This window comes from Rhipicephalus microplus, chromosome 5 (genome assembly GCF_043290135.1).
Source record: "Rhipicephalus microplus isolate Deutch F79 chromosome 5, USDA_Rmic, whole genome shotgun sequence".
Lineage (NCBI taxonomy): Eukaryota > Metazoa > Arthropoda > Arachnida > Ixodida > Ixodidae > Rhipicephalus > Rhipicephalus microplus.
In genome coordinates this window covers 130,052,805-130,074,972 of record NC_134704.1, presented here as the reverse complement: position 1 = coordinate 130,074,972, position 22,168 = coordinate 130,052,805, and the positions used below count along the sequence as shown (strand labels likewise).

The window sequence follows — 22,168 nt, the reverse complement described above, 5'->3', positions numbered from 1 at the left end:
GTTACGCTTTCTAGTGGGATATTATTCGGTGTGTAAATAGAGGAAGTCACTTCAGCACAGAAAATCCTCGCGATTTTGCATTTTAGCGTTTATGTTCATAGTCTGTAATTGATTTTGTGTATCCTTGTTCGACATCCCCCCCCCTTATGTAATTACCCGTCACGGGCCCTTAAGGAAAAATAAATTATAATGATGATGGATTCCATACGCCATAATCGACACCAGTTAGTTATGTTAATAAGATTTTCATGAATTAGTGAAATGTCTGCAGCTTCAGTTACCTTTCTGTACAAGGCGCGGTCATATGCACAATGGCATATTTTCGAGGAGACATTGGTAGGCAATTCATTATTGTAGATTTGGAATAGTAAGAGAAAGCACAGACCTTTACGAAAATCATCAGGGATTAGGGAGGAGTTACTGTTGTTAGTGGTTACAAAGTGAAAACGGGGTGTCAGAAAGGTGTGGATTCAAATAATTACAGCTGAGTCGGTGTTTAGAGCGCTTAGTTTGTGAAGAAGAGGAATACGGTTCGCTTAGTGGAATGCTTTAGAAAAGTGAAGAAATATACAATCTGTTGAAAAAGCGCGATCTATAAACTACAGACTAGAAAATTTGTGAAGGCGAAGAGTTGAGTGTCAAAGAAAAAGTTTTTGCGAAATCCATGCTGTGTAGATGCGAAGAAGCTGTTTTCGAGAAAATTAGCCAGATGTGTGTTAATTATATGTTTCATAACTCTGCCAGGCGCTGATGTAAGAGAAATCGGTGCATAACTTTGTGGGTAATCGGATGGTCCTTATTTCTGAATAGGGATTACGCTAGCAGTTTTCCAGATGTACGGTAATGTGCGTTAGTTGTAAGACTGCAAGTGAAGCTATTATTATTATTATTATTATTATTATTATTATTATTATTATTATTATTATTATTATTATTATTTATTGCATACCTGCATCGCCCCATTGGGCATTACAGCAGGTGGGTTACATACCAAAACATACCAAGCAAACACACTCACAAACCGTGGTAAAATACATCGTTATCCAAAATGTTTACAACATCAGGCAATAGGGCATTCCATTCTGTAATGGCATGTGCAAAAAAAGATTGACAGACAATACTCGGCAGTGTTTTTTTTAGATTGCATTCATTTCGTCTACCCTGCTCGATATTTTAAATTTTAGTTTGTAAATGATTCTTTTGATACCAGTGAAGCCGAATACTATGAGTTGCATTAAGGGGTATTCAGTAGGACGTATCTCAAGCATTGGACCAGGAAGGCTGAAATGAGAATGACGAAGTTAAGGTTTCGTTGAGCAGAGTGTTGAACACATTCCTATCTAAATAACCCGGCTGGTAAAACCATTCGATCTCACAAATGAGGCAACGTCTGTTTCATAGCCGATCACCCGAGGTGAGTTGCGCTCGGACTCTTAGTAACAACCAACCAACCAACATGTGCTCCAGTACAGGGTCCCCAGAAGCAGTAATATCCCATTTTTTATTTTTTGTGCATTACGCCGGATAGTTTTCCAAAAGCGTTGTTGGTTAGCCAGTGTTAAGTTTAGAAGCATGCTATTAAGCATGGAGATTTTGGCTCATTTTAGGGTTCTTAGCGGACGCTGTTGAAGCTTGTCGCAATGCAGGCTTAATCAGACGTAAAATAATATAAAAAAGTTAAGCAATTTAAACAAAAAGGTAGAGCAAGAACACAAAAAAGATGTTCACCTCGATGTCATCATGTAGCGCGGCGCTGCCGCGAAATGTCAAACGAGAAGAAGAGAGCTGTGGCAATCCTCTCGTGGCCACTTTTTCATCAGTATATGTCAATATAAACTGAGTGCACGGTTTAGGCCGTGCAGAGCGAATGCGCAGAGTGGAAAAATCTCGCAGATTACACGGCAGTCACCTTACGTGAAAGGCGTACAATATGCTCTTGCTTCGGAGGCTACAACGCGTAGCTGGCGTTAATATCGAACTCTAGATAATTTCACTGACCGGGGTGCCACAACAGCGATTGCAGTGAAATAAGCACGAGGCTGAGAGCAGATGCGCAAAAAGGTGTGCTCTACTTTTGCAGTTGCATCAGATCGGCTTCTATTCGCTTAAGCGCCGGCTTCCAATAGCTTTCAAGCTGCAAAAAATAGCGCCGCTTTTTTTTTATTTTAACACCCCTGCAGCATCTTTTTTGCACCACTTCCCCTTCCCATTCGCCCTCACTTTGGCTGTCCAGTATATCGCATGTTCCTTTTTGCGTAAATGACAACATTGCGCGTTACTGTCGAAGTGACTACAACCCATTTCCAATGTGAAGCCGCTTCTCACCTTTGAGGAAGTTTAAAACTGTTAGATAATGTAACATTTCGCATTGTGCAGCGCTCAAGTGCTCTGGTCAAGCTCCGAGATCAGTGCCTTGAGCTCCTTCGGTGATGATGTGTTCTGTAGGAAGAAAATATATGAATTGCTGTCAAACATTGTGCATGAGCATTGTATACAACGCAGTTTTCAGAGTTCGTTCCAGCAGAATTGCCTTTGGTCACAACTGTGGAAACCTACTCACATCGCCCCACCACGGTGGTATAGTGGCTAAGGTACTCGGCTGCTGACCCGCAGGTCACGGGATCATATCCCAGCTGTGGCGGCTGCATTTCCGATGGAGGCGGAAATTGTCGCAGGCCCGTGTACTCAGATTTGGGTGCGCGGTAAAGAACCCCAGTGGTCGAAATTTCCGGAACCCTCCACTACGGTGTCTATCATAATCATATGGTGGTTTTGGGACGTTAAACCCCACTAATAAATCAATCAACCTACTCACTTCCTCAGTTTCGTTTTCGCTTGTAGATGAATTTTAAAAGTGCGCAAGCATAAGGTGAGCAATACGTTGTCCTATACGAGAAAACCGATGAAATGCCAAATGTGCGCACAAAATGAGTTTTTAGAGCATGACAAGATTTGGCAACCTACAACGTCATGATGACGACACCGTGACGTCGTATCTGATCACGCCAGCAATGATCGCTGTTTGCATTTGATGACGTAGCCTTAATTTAGCCTCTATGGAATGCACCCTATATCTAGAGGTAGTTTCAGCGTGAAATTTGCCTACATTTCTCTGCAACCTCAGGAAAAACCACTACTGAAATAGGTGATGGATAATTTTCCTAGTAAAACCTACTGGTCTTTGTTTTAGTGACGCAGCCGGACATCGTCAAAGTGTCTTACTACATCAAAATATTGTAGATCAACGTTAAATTTTATGCGAGTTGCCTGTCCCACCAAAAATTATTCTTTTCAGTCTGGTACTGGCAAAGCAGGCGTAAAATACTCCAAGGTTCCAGTTTAGGTATTTTCACTCCTTTTGTGAAGCAGCCCCATTCTATTGCTGTACTGATTATTCAGACTTTTTTATAGCGGTGCTGTAAACGGTACGCCTGGACTTTGTGGTGTCTGCCATATGTCCCCACACAAGAACTACCCAAGGTACCTGCTCCAAGCAAATGATGAGGTCACAGGCCAGCGAAACTTGCGACGCACTGTGGACGTGATAGTGAAGGTGCCAAGTGACGGCAGTACGCGACACCTCATAGTGGCACCACCGAATGCCGTAGTCAGTCTAAATGCCTTCGTTGATCACCCAAAAGCTGGCCGATTCCAGAGGAATAATAATAATAATAATAATAATAATAATAATAATAATAATAATAATAATAATAATAATAATAATAATAATAATAATAATAATAATAATAATAATAATATAATTGATTGATTGATTTATATGTAGTATTCAACATCCAAAACTACCATATGATTGTGAGAGACACCGTAGTGGAGGGATGCGGAAATTTCTACCACTTTGGTTTCTTCAACGTGCACCCAAATCTAAGCACACGGGTTTACAGCATTTTCGCCTTCATTTAAAATGCAGCCGCCACAGCAAGATTCGATTACGCGACCTGCTGGTCAGCAGCCGAGCCCCATAACCACTACACTACAGTGGCGGGGCGATAGTGATCACAATAATAATAATATCATTATTACCAATGATATTTGTAGTATTGTAATATTTGGTGGGGTTCAACGTCCCTAAATTATGATATTACTATGAGAAACAACGTAGTGGAAAGCTCCGGAAAGTCGACCACCTGGGGTTCTTTAACATGTGCCTAAATCAAAGTACGCGAGTCTGGAGCATTTCCGCCTCTATCAAAAATGCCTCGGCCGGCATTTCATCCCGTGACCTGCGGGTCAGCAGTATAGCACCATAATCACTAGAACACAGTGGTGCGTGATGGCACTTGGTAAGTGTCGACCGCGCACTGTGATAACGTCCGAGCAGTAGCTTGCTTATAAAGGGCACCGACGAAACGGTAGTGCGCCCCTTAGTGCAACTACTCACACACCCTGGCTCTTACTTTTTTGTTACATGCTACTTTAAACATGCAATGTAACAGTCAGAGTTATATATACATGATCTCCTGAATGAGCTCAATGGTTAGTAAGGAACGCGATATTATAATAATCCCGTATTCTGCAGTTCGTGTCCAACCTAATGAGATTTTTTTCTATCATTTTAAGCTTTTAGGCATTTTAGAATTCAGAGCATTGGCGTTACATTTTTCTTCCCTACATATTATTTTGTACTTGTTCAGAGCGGTTTCAGATAAGGAAACGGCAGTAATTTCTCAACTCATATTGCAGCACAGCCTGGTGTCGTGACTAGCAGAGGACAGGCAGCGGTTATAGTACCTTCTCTCCAAAAAATAGCCATGCGGTTTTTTCGCTTTAGGGTGATCGTGGTCACCCACCATTCTTTTTTGTATTTTTTCACATATGCATATTTTCATATATGATCATAATGCCTTGCGATACGTACTATTGCACCTAGTAGTTAGAACCTAGTAGCTGGAACACCAAATTCCTGTTTGTGCAATGATTACTTGTAATATACTGACTGACGAGAACGAGACGAATTGAAGTGGGGCAGATACATTTCTACTTGAGTATTTAGTGTCACGAATACATTTCGGTTTGCTGACGGCATTTAGCCGTTGTTACCTTTTAAATGTAACTTCACTGCTTCGGCTCATATTTGTGTAGACTATGCCACTTGCCAACCTGTACTCACCTACTAAAGGTAAGGATTGCGCAGAGCTGCAATGAAAAGGTCAGTCGATGGAAGCTCATAAACAATAAAAAGGTATTAAATATTTACAGTGAGACACCGAACACGCACAAACACTGATGGCGCTTGTGTTCGGCGTCTTTCAGTGTTCCCGTCTTATTTCGTGCCTTTGCTTCTTACGCTTATAATAAAAATATACATGCAGTCGCGTGTACGTAAATCTCACGCCGCCATCTCCTCTTCTACATGCGCACGCTTCAACTTGCTTCATATTTTTACCGTTATCCCTGCACCTGTAAGTTACGGCGTGTGTCGTAATCCTCGACCACTTAGTATTTATTTTAAACAACATTCAAATAAATAATGAACGTATAGTGCGTCGCGCAATTCGCAGAAGCACATATGAGTCAACTAAGGAAGGGAAATATGTATATAGTCATCCGTCATGCGTGTTCGGTTCACCTGTGTTGGCCGCTCATGCATTTGTATTGAGCAAGTGGATTTGCTAGTAAACTGACCACTGACAAGGCCTCCTTGAGCTGGCTTTGGCTGCCGTTCCTTCGGATCAGGCTGCTCCCCATGTATTTGCGCACTGGTGGATACAAGTAGGCGGGATCCACATAGTCCGACTTGCTCCGTTCTGACAACAAAAATGCATTTCATTTCATTCACTTCAGATGTAGTCATTATCATCCGTTTTCCACCAACTCTCGCTTTCACCACTCAAGAAGCACACACGCATTTCGGCAAACAAAACAATGATTTAGTTGACAATTCGATCGCTTATATTAATTTTTAGTTCAGACATTGCCATATTAATATTCCTCATTAAATATTTCTGGCAGCCCAATGATTCTATTTAAAATATTCTTACTGTTCATTCTTTACTGTTCTTTCATTACTGTTCTTTCATTTGGAATAATTCATTTGCTTATATTCTTGTTTGCTTAACTCTTTTGCTTTCATTCCTGTGTGTTTCACTCAGAAACATAAAACGCGTGTTGCGCAATAATTATTGCAGTTGGAAGTTCCTTAAGAAGGCATTGTCAACAAATATCGTCGCAGAGTTGCCTGTTATGGGGCTCTAGATGTGTAAACGTGACAGAAGGTGCCAGGAGGCAACTATCCAGCATAAAGTTATATTTTACATGGCATCGCTTATGTTTTCCCTAATCAAGCTTATTTATTAATTAGTTTTTTTGTGGGCCACTTTGTAGAGAGAAGTATTTGAATGCAATGAAACATTGAACTACTTCCCATACACTGCAAGGTCGGTAAATGGGTGCGAAAGTTCTTTAAGGTCCGTGCCGCATGAGCTAAATAGAATATCACTCTAAAGCACGGGTGTATATCACGATAACCTTACATGACGAAAAGCTTGCTGTTGATAAGAACGACTAGCTCAAACCACACTATCCGTTCTCTTCATGACTAAATCATACAAAGTGCCATATATGAGAAGCTGCGACGCTTGAAAGTGTTTATTTCTTCCCGTCTATCATAGAAAATAGAACGCTCTGCCACATCCTTGCTTGAAGTAGGCATCTCTACAGGCGTTAACTGCTAAAATCAAGCAACTTTTCGTTTGTGTAGCTCCATAAAATTTCTGTACTTCTGCATTTTTAAGTTCACCCTAACACTATGAGTATAGTGAATACACAACACTAAGTAATGTAAAAATGAAATTCTGTTGTTTTCTTTATTGATTGGGCTGGCAACATTGCCGCATAAAACGCTGTGTTGAAGGGTAATAACAGTTCTTTTGTTATCCAATGCAAAATTGACCAGGGTATTCATCGTCAACTCTTGTATTAACCTGTTTAGGTCCACACTATATAAAGAATAAAAACAAAAAATCTGCACTATGATAGCTTTTGCTCTTCGATAGCTTTCTAGTAAGACTTACCGAAGACTACACTCACGGCCAGTGCGACGATCATGTGTACGATAAATCCTACGAAGGCGAACCACATGAAAGAGATGTGGTAAAGCTGGTTGATCCCACTGAAAGATGCACAAGGGGAAAAAAATGCTGGCGCTGCCATCCAGCGCAAGAGGGCACACGCACTAATATATATATAAACTAAGGGAAATAAGTGTATACCTAAGGGCTCGTTTTTCCGTGTTGTAACACAATATTAATGAGATCTAACAGACAGTAATGCCAAGGAAAGTACAGGGGAAGTTATTAGAACCAATGGAATGTAAATAAGAAGAAAGAGAAGTGGATGAAAAAATACCCAACCGTGGGCAGGAATCGATCTACGACCTTCGAATAACGCGTTCGATGCTCTAACCACTGAGCTACCACAGCGGCCTTCCCTCCATCCACTTTTTTTGGGTTTATATGTGAATTTAGAAGTAGGAGTGACAGTCAGCGCCATCTATAAGCCGAGCGACGAGTGTGAAAACACTCTTATTCGCATGTTTGGCGTCACGTAGCACGTGAACTTATTATGAGCGGGCAGCTGATTAATTGTCCCTCTTATTCAACCTAAACACACCAAGTCTGCCAGTACGAGACCCTCGTTCAATGAAATAAGGGAAAGAAGTGTATACCTAAGGGCTCGTTTTTCCGTGTTTTAACACAATATTAATGAGATCTAACAGACAGTAATGCCAAGGGAAGTACAGGGGAAGTTATTAGAACCAATGGAATGTAAATAAGAAGAAAGAAGAAAGAAAAGTGGATGAAAAAATAACCAGCCGTGAGCAGGAATCGAACCTACGACCTTCGAATAACGCGTTCGATGCTCTAACCACTGAGCTATCACAGCGGCCTTCCCTCCATTCACTTTTTTTTGTGTTTATATGTGAATTTAGAAGTAGGAGTGACAGTCAGCGCCATCTATAAGCCGAGCGACAAGTGTGAAAACACTCTTATGCGCATGTTTGGCGTCACGTAGCACGTGAACTTATTATGAGCGGGCAGCTGATTAATTGTCCCTCTTATACAACCTAAACACACCAAGTCTGCCAGTACGAGACCCTCGTTCAATGAAATAAGGGAAAGAAGTGTATACCTAAGGGCTCGTTTTTCCGTGTTTTAACACAATATTAATGAGATCTAACAGACAGTAATATATATATATATATATATATATATATATATATATATATATATATATATATATATATATATATATATATATATATATCAACAGAAATGCTATCAACACTTTTTAGGAAAATGACTTGCTTTGTGCGAGTGTTCCATCATGTTAATATTATTTTTGTATTTATTCATCTGTTGCATTGTCAAGAATGACTGTCTCCAATTATTGAGGAAGAGCGTACCGATCTCTATGTATTATAGATAATTAGTTTTACGTTTTACTTACTCGGTAAGTTGATAATATTACGCTGTTCTGAACTTGTACAATTATTATTGTCATTTATGCATACGCCCAAACATGTATATTAGGTTGGCGTGTGTATGTGTTTTCTTTCTTGCATTTGTCCGCTGTTGCCTGTTGCAATCGTTGGGCCAGGAGCCTATAGTGAGGCGTGTGTTAACATGCATTTCGCTCCGGCGCCATGGCAATGCATGTCTCATGTCTTGTCAAACCTGAAAATAAACTTCAAACTAGAAACTTCAATCATAGTGGCATTGCAATGCACAATTGGTTCACAGAAGCCTCCTTCTAGATGTGAGCCACGTACAAAACCAAAACATTATATTAACTCATCAAGTTCAGTCTTGTTTCATTCGAATCCTACCTTGTCAGCCTGTCATTAATTATGACGTGAAAGGTACGACAAGCTAAAAGTATGGGGCACATTTGGCTACCTCTTAAATTATCCAGTAAAAGGTCAGGGGAAGGGAAGCAGACGACTATGCACAGAAAAACCGAAGGTCGAGTGCACGGAAACCACGCAAGACCATAGGCTTTTGATCAATACACATGCGGAACTCTCATGGTTTTAAATGAATGATTTTGTAGAATTGCGTGACATTTGCTGTCGTTATCAATTGGTGGAGTGTATTTCCTTGTTTGCTGAGTGATTTTATTTCTTTGTTTGTTTCGATAACTACTTGTTCCCCGGTGTTAATGATTCACAGACTAATTATTTGCTCGACTGATTCATTTTGTCATTTGTTCATTGCTGAACTGTTACCTCCTTTTCAGTTTGTTTGTTTACTTGCTTCAGCCCTCTCTTTCGTCAAGGTTGATGAGAACTAATGGACAATGATGACAAAAAAAAGTATATGGGATGTTGTCAGAAGTCACTGTAATAAAATTGTGAAGAAAAAAAAAGTGGTCGAAACGATAACTTGCTACTGGGACCTATTCTTTGACCTTGGAATAACACGGCTGATGCTTTCCTAATTCAGCTACTGCGGCGGCCATACCTCCGTCCACTTTATAGGGTGTGGAAGTGTCAAGTAAAACGAGCCCTTGATACATCCACTCATTTCCTTCTTTCTTCAAGGTATAGTTCGGAATTACATCCCCAATATTTGTGTAAGCTGAATGTAAAGGCCAGCCAACCTCGGATGGGGCGGTGGGTCAAACGATCCAGATGTAATGGTCTCGTTGAAATGCGAGCACCTCTCAGTGGTCGTGGGCAGGGCGTGGCGTCTTCGCGGGTACAGTATGGATCCAAGTGCCATCCAAGTGGTGACAATTAGTGCCACCACAGTTCCAGCGATGACACCCTGCATGTTTCGTACTGATATGTACTTGTGGCGATGATGGTGTCAAGTTAAAGCGTATGATTGTTGTTGCACAAGGGCGGCAAAGACAAATTTCATAACCAATGAAGACGCTGAACTTTCTTTGATTATGGTATAGTCTGGTGAGTATGTTTATTTCTGGGCGCTGTAAAAGAATCTCTTTCTGTCATTCGTGTTACAAATACGATAGCGAAAAAGTAGAATACCAGTTTACAGGATGTCACCTATATGATTCATATCATGTCAAAGAATAAAACGCCAGGATTACACATGGGCATGTTGACCCAGTAACTCCCCTTAGCTTCCCTTTAAAATTGTGAAAAAATAGGAATAATCTTTGTTTTTATATTTTACTGGAGTAAGTAAACGCTTGATATGTATCTTCATTTGGATGAGATGGGATAAGATAATGTTGTTACTTGTGCAGTGTTTATTATTGGTGCTAAATATATAAAATGTTCATATTGAGATAATGCTTATCAAACAGGCATTACTGCCTTGATCTAGAGTTCGTCGAGTAACGCCCATAATTCGAAATTTTAAATGTTTGTAGTTTACGTTGCGTAGTCAAGGTCACACTTCAGGAGCAAAACTAAATCGCTTGCTTAAAAGAATTAATGGGCCATCGTAGACAGAATGGTCCTCTAGAGCTTCGTGTGATACTTGTAGCACTCGAACTAATGCATCTCGACAGATTCTTCAAGACTACACAAGGACCCGAGGAAAAGCAAGTGCGCGAATGCTGCTGTGCTCTATTGTCAGTTATTTTTCACAACAAACAGAGGAATATTGGGAGTCATATCGTCATAAAATTTTGGCACTAGGCAAAAACTGTATTTGGAAACTTAGTCGTGGCTAAGTAGTTAGGACTACTCATGTGAACTCTCCTGCAAATTGGCTGAACAGTTAAGCGCATTCTGCCGAGGATGTTTTACCTGTGTCCTTTACCTTTTTCTTGCAGCACGGAAAAAGCAAGCCCAACGTAAAGATGGCGACTCGTGGACCACACAAGGCACCTCCGAGTGATGAGGCAGCCTGCGTTCGGCAAAAGAGTCAATTTTTGTGTTGTTATTGTCAATTTATGACACAACGTGTCCACGTTCACAGTTAGAAGCTAACATTTCCGTGTGGTAGTACCACGTCTCTCAATTCGAGTAGCCACAATTTACAGTTCGGTTTCACAGCCAGAAAAAAGTGGTCCTTATACTTCTAAGGCGTGCAATGATCAGATATTGACGTGCTTTTCTGACAACCGCATTTTAGTTTGCAAGTTTTCTAACCTGAGAATAACTTACTTCTCGCAACATGTGGCTCATCTGTTCAAGCGTAAACGAATAAGAGCATCAGTTATGTTCAGGAGCCGACCACAAGCTTTGCGAAAACGTGCCCCTCTTATTAGCTGGCGGTTTCACCCAATCATTGATGTCACATCACGAGGCTCTGTGGACTATAATGTTCCACGCCAGTTGGGTGTAATGAAAATCATTGCATATCAAGATACTGTACCATCACAACTGCGACGGCTAGAGGAAGCAAAGTTCTAAGAAATCCTGAAGGTGACCCAAATCCTTGAGTAACGAGTCTGGTAGCCGCACGTCGGCGTTCGTGTGCACTCCATAGTGCCTTCTTTGCTTAAATTTAAGAGGTGAAAAATTTGTGAACACCAGGTGACGCTGGAGCCAATGTCGCTGGAGCCAAGCTGCAAATGTGTACTTTGGAACGTATACGTATACACACTTGCAATTTTTTTTCACACTGTCAGAGGAGCGCGGAGCCCACGATATAATAAATTTATTATTCTCACAAAGTTTAACTGCACTTGCTGACGATGCTCAAGCGCGCAATACACCCTGCACTGCAAACCACCTAATAAACAAAATTTAGGGGATAATGCAACAGAAAGTAGCACAGTCGAGCACACTTGCACTTGGTGGCGCATAGCACGCATTCCCGTAATATGGATCATTTCTACGATGTGCTGTGCTGTATGGCACTGCTTACTTAAAGATTACTGAAATATCTGTTGAAGGAAACAGCTGATGAGACGGAGCTCGCAGTTCAGGGTGGTTTGCGCGCTTGCGAATCATCGACAGATCTTGTTTCTTTAGGAAAATATTAAAGGCGACCATATCCCGCACATGGCGCTCACACGATATTCTTAGAAAACTTCAAGGGCGTACATACCCGAGCTAGTGTAGCCAGCTGCAACCTTGATCATCTGTCTAAGCACTGGAATCATCGACACCTTGTCTTCATGAATTGTTGTCACATTTACACGCTTCCAGCATCCATATAACTTCTGTTTTCCTAAGGTAAGCTTTGTGTTTCTCGCACTTCAGAAGCGGATCTCACGGGTCACGTAGACAAAATTCATGTGGTTGAGACCTGCTCCGTCAGGTGTCGCTGCGCAATCGCATCGGCTCGTACTTCATCCATGAACGTACCGATTCATTTTTATTAATTATCTTGATGATTTAATGACTAATAAGTCCTTGGCTTAAGCTAAATTACGCGTCGTTATCGTTTGTATCTAATATAATTTCAACTTGAGCCATAGTTGCCATTTTCTATTTTCATAGGACCTTTTCCATAGGAAATAATAGTTCTAAAACCGGAACAGAGCTCTCCACCAGATATGCCGAGAAGGAAAACAAAGGGGCACTCAGTGCTCGTGAGCTGCTGAAAAGTTATTCCTATTCATGATGTAGAACGCTCCAAAACTGTGCATACCTGCATGATAGATTCCATGGTCCCAACGAGGAAGGCTATCGACATTGAAAGAAGCCCGTACGTAGCAGCTGTAAATAGGCGTTGATACGGGTTAATTCATGTTATGAGAACAAATCTGTTCGACAATGACGTACCAGTCACCTTAGTTATCCGCAGAGCAGATGATTCAGAAGTTTTCACGCAAGGGCGCAGAAAATCTTCCCACGTCACAGCGGCTAGAGAGTTGTACCCGGATGAGAGCGTGCTGAAAAGAGAGCATTTAAGCTACCCTCAGCTGATAAAATATTTTTAAGTCATCGAACAGTATTTTAAGCCATCGAATGATTTTCACTTCTTTTAAGCTGACTCAGTGATAGGAGTCAACACGTTGTATTGGTTCTTTATTGTCAGTGGCCTTGGCATTGTGAGGTACCCAAAAAAGGCCCTATAGGCCGCATTGTTCTAGGCTATCCCTAACGTCACTGTTGCCCCCAAATCAGGAAACGTTTTTTTTTTCAATCAGAAACTGGTAATCATCTATAGAACACATGGCAATCTTCAACATGACGCTGTGGTCAGTGACAATAATCACAAACCGCGACGTTGTGTTACGGTTTGCTTTGGAAAATCGTTCGACTGAGGTCGAGCTTTTGAAAAACTTTCTGAGAAAACGAGACAGAGTGCTCGTTATTTCGTTAGTCTTGTGGTTCTTTATTTTGTCTCATGACGGCATTTTTGCCGCAATATTTACAATACTGAGCGAGAATTTATTGTTGGAAAAAAATTAAATCTACGCGATCAAATTTACTTCTTTATGTAAATATATATATATATATATATATATATATATATATATATATATATATATATATATATATATATATATATACGTTCAGACGACACGTTACAACTTGAAACCTTACCTGAGCGAGCTACTGTAGACAGCAGCTGCCATTAAACCGCAGAGACCAGGATACTCGTAAAGCAGGTCTTGAATGATATAAGGCATGAGCTGTAAAATGCCGAAAGAAATGTGTTGTATATATTTTTGTGTTATTGTATGCAACTGGATAAGCAATGGTATGATTACTACATGACTGCAGATGCTGTCATGTTGAATGTGACCAGATGACTGAGATTGTGGTTACAGGAATGCGAACGCTCATATGGGAATCCCTGAGAGTAGACTGTTTCAGAATAGTGTTCAGAACGCCAGCGTTCATTGGGTGCGATACGCTGTTTTTGTGACCTACCGTGGGTGCCCAAGAAGACAGTGTGTACGACCGTGTATAAAATGCTATAAAATGAAAAACATTTTATTCCCGGTTCTCCAACTGTTTAGTGTTCCATGAAACTTTTTCTCTGGAACAGTCTTTCAATATTTCACAGTGAGAGGAAGTAGCTCATTTTCGCTGCTTTAGTGAAAAGAAGTAGCTAATTTTCGCTGCTTTAGTTGTTGTTGTTTTTGTTGTTGTTGTTGTCGTCGTTCTCCTATTGTTCGTTATCATTTACAGCTACACCATGCGAGGGATGTGGCTTCTCCTAGAGATGTGCTGTTGTTCGAAATTTGAAACAAATAACTGAGATGAAGCCTTTCTCTCAGTAACGGCAGCATACAGGCAAGCTTCCGCACAACTCAACGTCCAATAGGGCATCCAGGTACGGAAATCTAGCAACGTACACATACATCTCACGTTTATTCTTTATATGTGTTAGTGTTAACCTAATACAACTACGGTGTTTGGCGCGCCTGGCTTGTGCAGTTGCTCGAGCAGTTCCTTTATGAAACTCAGAAATTAAAGGGACCCTGAGACAGTTTTGGCGATTTTTCACAAACCAATCTGGCCGGTAGACTGAGTCCCAAGGGTAATTTAGAGACTGATTTGAGCTCTCTGCGTAAACTGTGTAATTTATTACGACGCTTTAAAGCTGTGAATCACTCCAGATGGCTGCAGATGGCTGCAGATCACTGCGACTCGGCCAAACGTGTTTTCAACTACCCATACACCAAGCGAGACGCTCTGCCGCACTGACGCCATCGTTTCCAGCTGATCTGATTGGCTGTGGAACGCGCAGCGCAGACTGCTGGTATTGGATCGGCGGCGATATTTACGCATATGCGGAATCACGACACATCGTGACGCAGGCGCCGTGAAGGCGAAGCTTAGCCCCGTGAGCTTGAAAGAAGAGCTTAGGGCAGTTGAGAAGGAAAGGCGAAACGGAGTAGGAGGGTACTTTTTTAGTACTCGTAGCTCCATTATTAATAGGTGTTTCGATTTAACTCCGGTGCAATGATTTGCTCCCGCAGTGGTTTAATCGAAAACGCAATCTGAAGAAAAAAAACCGTTTCGCGGACTCTTTATACACTGGTTGTCCCGTCGTAGGCAATAGCGTTGCGACTTCCAATCATTGTTTAGGAAAACGTGTCCCAACTCATTTATTTGAAACGCTGGAACATCACACTTTTACTTCATTTCCTTCATTTTTACTTCATTTTATTCTTCATTTCCGCTCTCTTCAAACTATTGTGATGAGTTTGCGGTCTATTGATTCAGCCGCGGTGAATGAAGCTCATACATATTCACATAAACGAGCACCCCAGCAACAGGGAACAGCAAGGAGATAAATTCGCACCAAAGCAGCTCGGATTTACAGTCAGGGTCCAAAGTTTATGGGCCAAAAGACACGAACGAAATGTTGATTATTCCTTTTGCTTCAGCAGAGAAACCTAAATTTAAGTTTCTGGCCTATTCTAAAACATGCTGATAACATATATTGCGCAGTTCTGTGTAATGCAGCCGCAAAACTCATGAGAAATATCACCTTTTCTCATACCTTATGTTTTCTGAACTTTTATGTCTGACTGTGCGTCATCGCGCTTATTAATAATAACCTTTGGTGCACAAAGCGAAACTTACAAATACCGCAGCTCGTTATTGCAAAATACACGTCCTTACTGCTGCAACGCACTTTCATGTTAATTGTAAAATATAATAGCTGTTTTGCTCAAACGTAATAAAACCGTGATATTATTAAGAAAAACGCCCTAGGTAAAGAGGGTACAGAAATTTCGACCACCTGGAGTTTTTTAACGTGCACCCATATCCGAGTACATGGGCCTCAAATATTTTCGCCTCAATCAGAAATGTGGCTGCCGTGGCCGGAATGAGATCCCGTCACCTTCGGGTCAGTAGTTGAGCACACTACAGCCACTAGACCACTTCGGTGGGTCGAAGTTTGTTGCAGCATGATGTATTCGGGTGGCGGAGATTATGTTCCAAAATTTTACTGAGCACGTTTTCCTTCACAATTTTTGGTGATAGAAATGACGTGCAAGAATCGATACACACACGCGTCATGATCAAGTGATCTAATATCAGGAACTATTGCTTATCACTGCATATAATAAGTGTTCAACGAAGCCTTTAATGGAGCTTCGTTTGACTTACCTGATCTGCTTTGCGGATGTCTCCAGTAAGCCTGGGATCGCACCGCCCATACACGGCGTACAGAGTCAGTCCGGACAGCACAGCCAATATCATGTTAAGCGCCATGCCTGGGACGTTCAGCATCAGTGCTCTGCGCAATCGTACACATTCACAGCGTCAGTGAAAATATGAACACTCGTTACAGCGAAACACGCTAAACTTGTGTGATGCAGTTCAACTGCGAAATATCTTGGGAGGGTGTGTCTGTAGCAAACAGCCTACAAGGCAACCTTAGAAGCCAACCTGTTCATATTTATATGTACAGCCGTTTTTTAACCTGAACACGCGAGCGTCGACCACCCCGTCGATAAGCAGCGTTTAATGCAAAACAGCAGCAAAATGAGCGAGAATATCCGCATGCCTGCGTCTTGTGCAGCTGTCTTCTGCTAGGCTCTTCCGGGAACCGGACACCAGGACGCCCGGCAAAGGAGCTTACAGATTCGGTGTTCGACGCTCCCGCGTTATGGTTTTAGAAAATGGATGGCTCTAGACAAAGTTCGAGACAAAGTTCAATACAAGGCTCTGACAAAACAGTCATTTTATAACGGCACTACCACATAGTACCACTAAGCAGTTTTTCAATGGTGTCCTGTGTTTCTTTTAGGAGCTTGCTCCTTTTGCTAGGAGGTAGTCTCTCGCCATTGCGCCGATGTGTACGCTGGTGCTCGTTGCTCCCGCTAGAGGCACAGCTGTGCTCTTCATTTCAAGAGCGCGCACTTGATAGCGCGCCGCCGCTCAGGCGTCTTGCAAACTCGGCCTCGGCGGCGGCGTCAGCAACCCGACTGTGCATGCTTGCGCCTCGCGTCTCGGGCAGCATGCTTTCCTCTCGTGCCAAGTGTCGCTCGCCCCTTCTCTCGCCTCGCCGGACCAACGCAGGCAACATCGGCTACTAAAAATGGATTGCTCGTGCTTCACAACTTTTCAGGGGCCAATCTGTATATATATGCCAAGGAGGTTGAAAAAAAAAAGACATTGCTGGAGTGGTAGTTCCCGCAATGCTGTACCAGAAATAGTGAAGCCAGCTTTTGCCTTCCAAAGAGCTCAGAAACATGCTAAATTCTGGTGGTTCCCACTTAGACATCAAGTGGCTTTGGTTGGTTAGTCTAAAGGCTACGTTAATTATAACTTAGGATAGTTGTCTCCGAAGAAATATTTTGTAGAGACTAGTATTGGTGACTTAATATCCAATGAAATTTGCCTTTATTTCGAGGCTTACTAAAGAAAACTAGTAACACAAGGACGCACTTTGAGCTTTATTTGACCTTAAAAGTTCGCCACGTTTAACTCGTTGGGCGTGCGAGAAAAACGCACCTTCTCATCGCTGAACGCCAACAGCTCATCATGCCCTTAGTAAGATGGGTGCCATAGCCACCATCTTGCGGTTGGCATGGCTGCACTCGTGGCCAAGAATATCCACTCCGGCAATTTTTTTAAACCTCCTTGATATATACACTGGTTCGGACATCCTCGTCCCACTACTCGTTCAAAACAACGCTTCTCCTTCATTCAATAAATAACAGTAATAAAGACGAAATAACAAGTGAGCATTCCAAAACCATACGCAACTACGCACATTTACGCAACACCCCCCCCCCCCCCACTCTGCGACGCATTTACTGGAGTTCATCCCGTCACGCGAGACACGCCTATGTATAGCGCTCGCTCTCGGCGTGCTTCCTTTCTCTTTCACCGGACAATCACTCAGTGCGCGTTGATACAGCTATCCACTATGAACACCGCAGAACCCAAGGTGGCAGAGCGGAGGGCTTTGTGCTTTAGGGATCGCAAAGCGATTATACTAAAAGAAAAACATCCTTCCGAGCATATGTGATCCGTAATAAGTTCTTGAACAAAATGTATATACTACACCAGTACGTAAATATCTGTGTATAGTAAAGTGATATGTAAATAATAAAGATTGTGTATACAATCACACCACAACTTTCGTGTCATGTCAGTATTTTATGACGATTTGGAATATCTACAGAGGATTCATGGTTCAGCGGATTTAACCTCTGGAGCAAGCTCCTTCATCACCAATCACTTTGTGGATGCACGGGATTTTTGTTTTGTTTTGTTTTACAATTTGCACAATTGAAGCGTTTCTCAACATGCCCGCGTAGCGTACGTGTGATTTATACGTGACCAGATTTCAAAAATTCGCAGTAGCCACTGCTTTAGGATAGGAAGAGGTATACTTTTGCGTCTATGTGTGTGCGGGTATGTGTCGTCCACACAAAGTAAATGTACACATCTAAATATTATAACACAAGATTTGGTGGACATAAGTTTGCACTCGAAAGATAATAATATATATCTTGTCATTCTGTTGCTCCACAAGCTAACTAACAATACCAACTGTATGAAGCACGTGACTAGGAAATGAGACTCACAATAACACCGGATAAAATATTGCTGATTGAAAGTAAAAAATCCCGAACTTCATAAAGCCATAAATTGAAATATTTTAGAGATTCAGTGAATTACTCACTTCCGGGCACCTTTCAGGGATCCGATGCTAGTATAACGCTGCGCTTGTGTCTGGTTGGCGCAGTACATGCCCATCAACGTGACCGTAAAGCCAAGAATCATTGACCACGTAGTGTACGTCTCGTAAGGGCTTGTGTCAAAACTGCGAAAGAGGAGCGATAATGCATGCTTAAAATTGGTCCGATACGGTGTAAAGCACGAAAATTTCAGTTTCAAAGCACGGAATAAAAAAGTAATCAATTGTGACATTGACTGCTGCTTAGGGGTGGTGCTCATGCCCCATGTATGTCAGAAGAGGACTTTACAACCGAGGTGGCGTGGCACCTTTACGCAATTATTGGGGAAGGTGCGGATAAGCAGACATTGGCTGGATGATCCTAATAAATGGTTGAAAAGCGTGTTTACAGTCAGTTCGTGTACGGCTCAAACTTTTGAAAAATGGCAGTGAATTAACCGTCACATAGAGGCGCTCGGCTGTGACGATGGCAGTACAGTGTACTGTAATACCATGCAAACTATTCATGTCCTAATAATATTGCCACGCACTAGAGGCTGTAGGCACAACAAGACATGAACAGTGAGGCAGTAAGACACGAACGCGTATCGTGAACGGCCCACCCCCCTGACATGACCTGCTGGACGCACGGTCCACTGCATCGACCACTCCTAGTCTTCATACAGGAAACATAGCTTTTATTTTTCTTTACCCTATGCTATAGAGCATACTGGCACAAATAAAAAAAACTGACACACTTCATCTCTGTCTACTTCACTCCTTTCGGCTGGCCACGGCTGGCCAGCTATCAACGCCAGGTGGCATAATTTCTGCTCCAAATAGAGCATCGACTTGATGCTCACACACAATGGGACACTGAAAGGGTCTACCGGAAAAAAATTGTCAGAAAAAATAAATGATACCTATTGCCCACAGTGCATATTCTGGTAAAAAAGTAGTATGTGGTAGGAATTATGAAAAGAAATAACGCACTTCACAGTGCTTTTAGATAGCTTACCAACAACATCAATGTAAACAAAAAGTTGGCTGCACGGACACAATAAGGCGAGCATCACCGCATAATATGTGGTCTTTGGCGAACGACGTGCACAATCTCTGTGCCTGGTGCGTGGTGCTGGGACGTTCCAGAGCCTCCGTCTGGGATAACTTTATACTTGACCTCGTTCGATGGCCGTAATACTTTGCAGTGCCCGAAGTACTTTCTCAGTAGTTTCTAGCTTAGACCTCGCCGTCTAATAGGAGTACAAACCCAAATTTAGTCGCCAGGTTTATAGAAAACTTGCCGATTGTGGTTATTGTGTCTTAGTGGATCTGCACATTGCTATGTGCACGCGGCGAGTTGACGCGCTTCCTCTGAACGCTGAATGTGATTCTCGAGGTCAGGAGCTAACTCCTCGTGCTGGTCGATATCATAAAAAATGATAGCGTCTAGCATAGCTTGCAAGTCTCGACCGTAAACGAGGCGCAAGGGTGCGAGCCTTGTCGTTTCCTGCGTTGCGGTGTTGTATACGCAAACGTTACGTACGGCAGGATTTCATTACACGTTTTATGCTGCACATCCACGTGAAAGAGATCATGTCCGCCACTCTTGTTCAGCCTTTTTGTCAAGCCGTTACTCTGGGGGTGGTATGCGGTTGTCTTACGGTGGTTCGTGTAAGTTAGCTTGAAGATGTCATTCAACAGTTTATCCGTAAACGCTGTCCCTCGGGCAGTGATTGTGAATGAGGCGGTGCCGCGATGAATCCCTTTCAAACGCATCTTCTCTGAGCAGCAGCCGAATCAACCTTACATGCTGCAGAAGAACAAACAGGCCTTCACCATGAACAAACAGTCATTTCCGAAAGTGTGTACAAGTCTCAGACCAAAAAAAAAAATTGAAAGCCTGTCTAGCAAATGCACCAAGCCTTTGCCAACCTACTTAGTGAATATCACGCGTCCTCCATTTCTCGCGTTCTGCCACATGACTCCAAAGCCTCCCAAGTGATGCAAACCCTGAAACATAGTAAAAAAAGCACATGAAATTAAAAGTTCCCTAAATAAATGATCCAAACATTTGTGTGTTATGCAGCACCAAGGTTACTCGAAGACTTCCATGCCCAGAACACCTTATAGTTCGGCACACCATGTAAGGCTTAGGCCACACCCACATCTGCATTCTGAGAAAGGGCTTTGAATCATTCCTTGGCCATCGAAGCATATATATTGGCAATGCATCATAAAAACGTCTTTCCCAATAACTTTTTCACAAAATACACGCACAGCCTCACTATGATTGTGAAGCAGCAATCGAATTGAAACAGACGCCACAGTTACAAGTAGACAAATGTTCTTTCTCATTAGTTGTAGAGTATATCCAGTATTACCTAGAATATTTCTATTGTAAAACATTATTTTTGCTGTTTTGTATGACCCGCAATGCATTACGAGCGATGGTGGCCGCGAGGTGTGCTGTTAACATTGTCAGACATGAATATGTTTACTGCCACGCAAGCTAGCTTCTTATCGAGAAGAGTGCAAGTCATGAGTGTAGGAAAGAAGCGGAATAACAAGACTATGATTCCAAGGATAGCATAAGGGGTATTATTTTGTAGTATTTCTAATGCGAATGTGAAGCTTAACTGGCACTCGCCGGTTCAAATGCATATATGTTCCCCCTAAAGTTTACAGGGAGATGCCCGCTGCTGTAAATTAGCTGGTAGAGTCCCAGGCGCATTATTCGAAGGTGGCAGGATCAGTCCCTGCCAGCGGCAAGCTATCTTTCCATGCACATTTCATCTTCACGTTTGCATTACAATTATTAACACTCGGCCCCATGGCACACCAGGCCCGAGGCCCCTCGTCCAAATTTTTTTTTGTGTGTGTGATAGCACACAGAGTGAAAATTTACAATGGAAGGGGTATTCCCCCTTCAAATGCAATGATGTGTCTCCTGCTCACCCCCCAAAAATTCTGCTTACGCCCCTTATATATCCCGTTTCTCCCATCATACCCATTCTTTGGTTAGAATTACTTGACACATTATTTTTTCCGAATATTTCACTTCATTTATTATAAGAGAAAGAAGTGCAATACATGTCACATGCGATAACACAATATATTACCAGTTATTACATATTGCATGCACAATGTTCATGCTTTCCGCGTATTGAATATGCACTCAACCTCATGAGTCTGTGCACACGACGCAAAACAGTGAAGCTGGAACACAATAACTGAATATATACGTGTCGTTTAAAACTAAGTTAGTGAGCCCATTTTTCTTGTTAGACACAATAATAATAATGACAACCGACAGACAACATTGCGAAGAGAAGTATAGAAGATGTTATTACCGGTAACTATAATGAAAATGGGAAGAAAAAAAGTGGATAAAAATATTGCCACCGGCTGTGTACGAATCTGCGTCCTTAACACGTCCGATAGCTCACCACTGTACTACGGTGGTGATCATCACTTCGTCTGCTTTACATGCGTATATATGTGCATTGAAACGTGGGGGCGTCAGCCAGCGGCGGTAGTTTCCACTGCGGAGAATGTGGAACACTCTTGTTTGCCTGTTGGCGTCACGTACCACGTGAACTTGTTATGAGCTGACCGCTGACCAATAATCCCTCCCATACTGCCTGAAGGCATGAAGTCTGCGAAAACGAGATCCTCGCTAT

General features: G+C 42.2%; 1 protein-coding gene across 2 annotated transcripts in view; it reads right to left on the bottom strand.

The window, feature by feature from the left end:
- Positions 1-22,168, bottom strand: part of LOC119173717 (sodium-coupled monocarboxylate transporter 2) — a 49,184-nt gene that overhangs the window by 2,697 nt on the left and 24,319 nt on the right. Inside the window, exons 6-16 of one of the 2 annotated variants that reach the window (XM_037424507.2) lie at positions 20,425-20,498; positions 18,492-18,632; positions 15,962-16,091; positions 13,436-13,524; positions 12,668-12,777; positions 12,534-12,601; positions 10,752-10,838; positions 9,619-9,785; positions 7,032-7,129; positions 5,644-5,765; positions 2,326-2,439 (exon numbers count right to left, since the gene is read on the bottom strand). In XM_037424507.2, the coding sequence (XP_037280404.2) occupies positions 2,380-2,439; positions 5,644-5,765; positions 7,032-7,129; positions 9,619-9,785; positions 10,752-10,838; positions 12,534-12,601; positions 12,668-12,777; positions 13,436-13,524; positions 15,962-16,091; positions 18,492-18,632; positions 20,425-20,498 (1,146 nt within the window). In that variant the 3' untranslated portion in view covers positions 2,326-2,379. Of the gene's footprint in view, positions 1-2,325; positions 2,440-5,643; positions 5,766-7,031; positions 7,130-9,618; positions 9,786-10,738; positions 10,839-12,533; positions 12,602-12,667; positions 12,778-13,435; positions 13,525-15,961; positions 16,092-18,491; positions 18,633-20,424; positions 20,499-22,168 lie in introns of those variants that run through there. The other variant, XM_075895943.1, reaches the window with a different exon arrangement.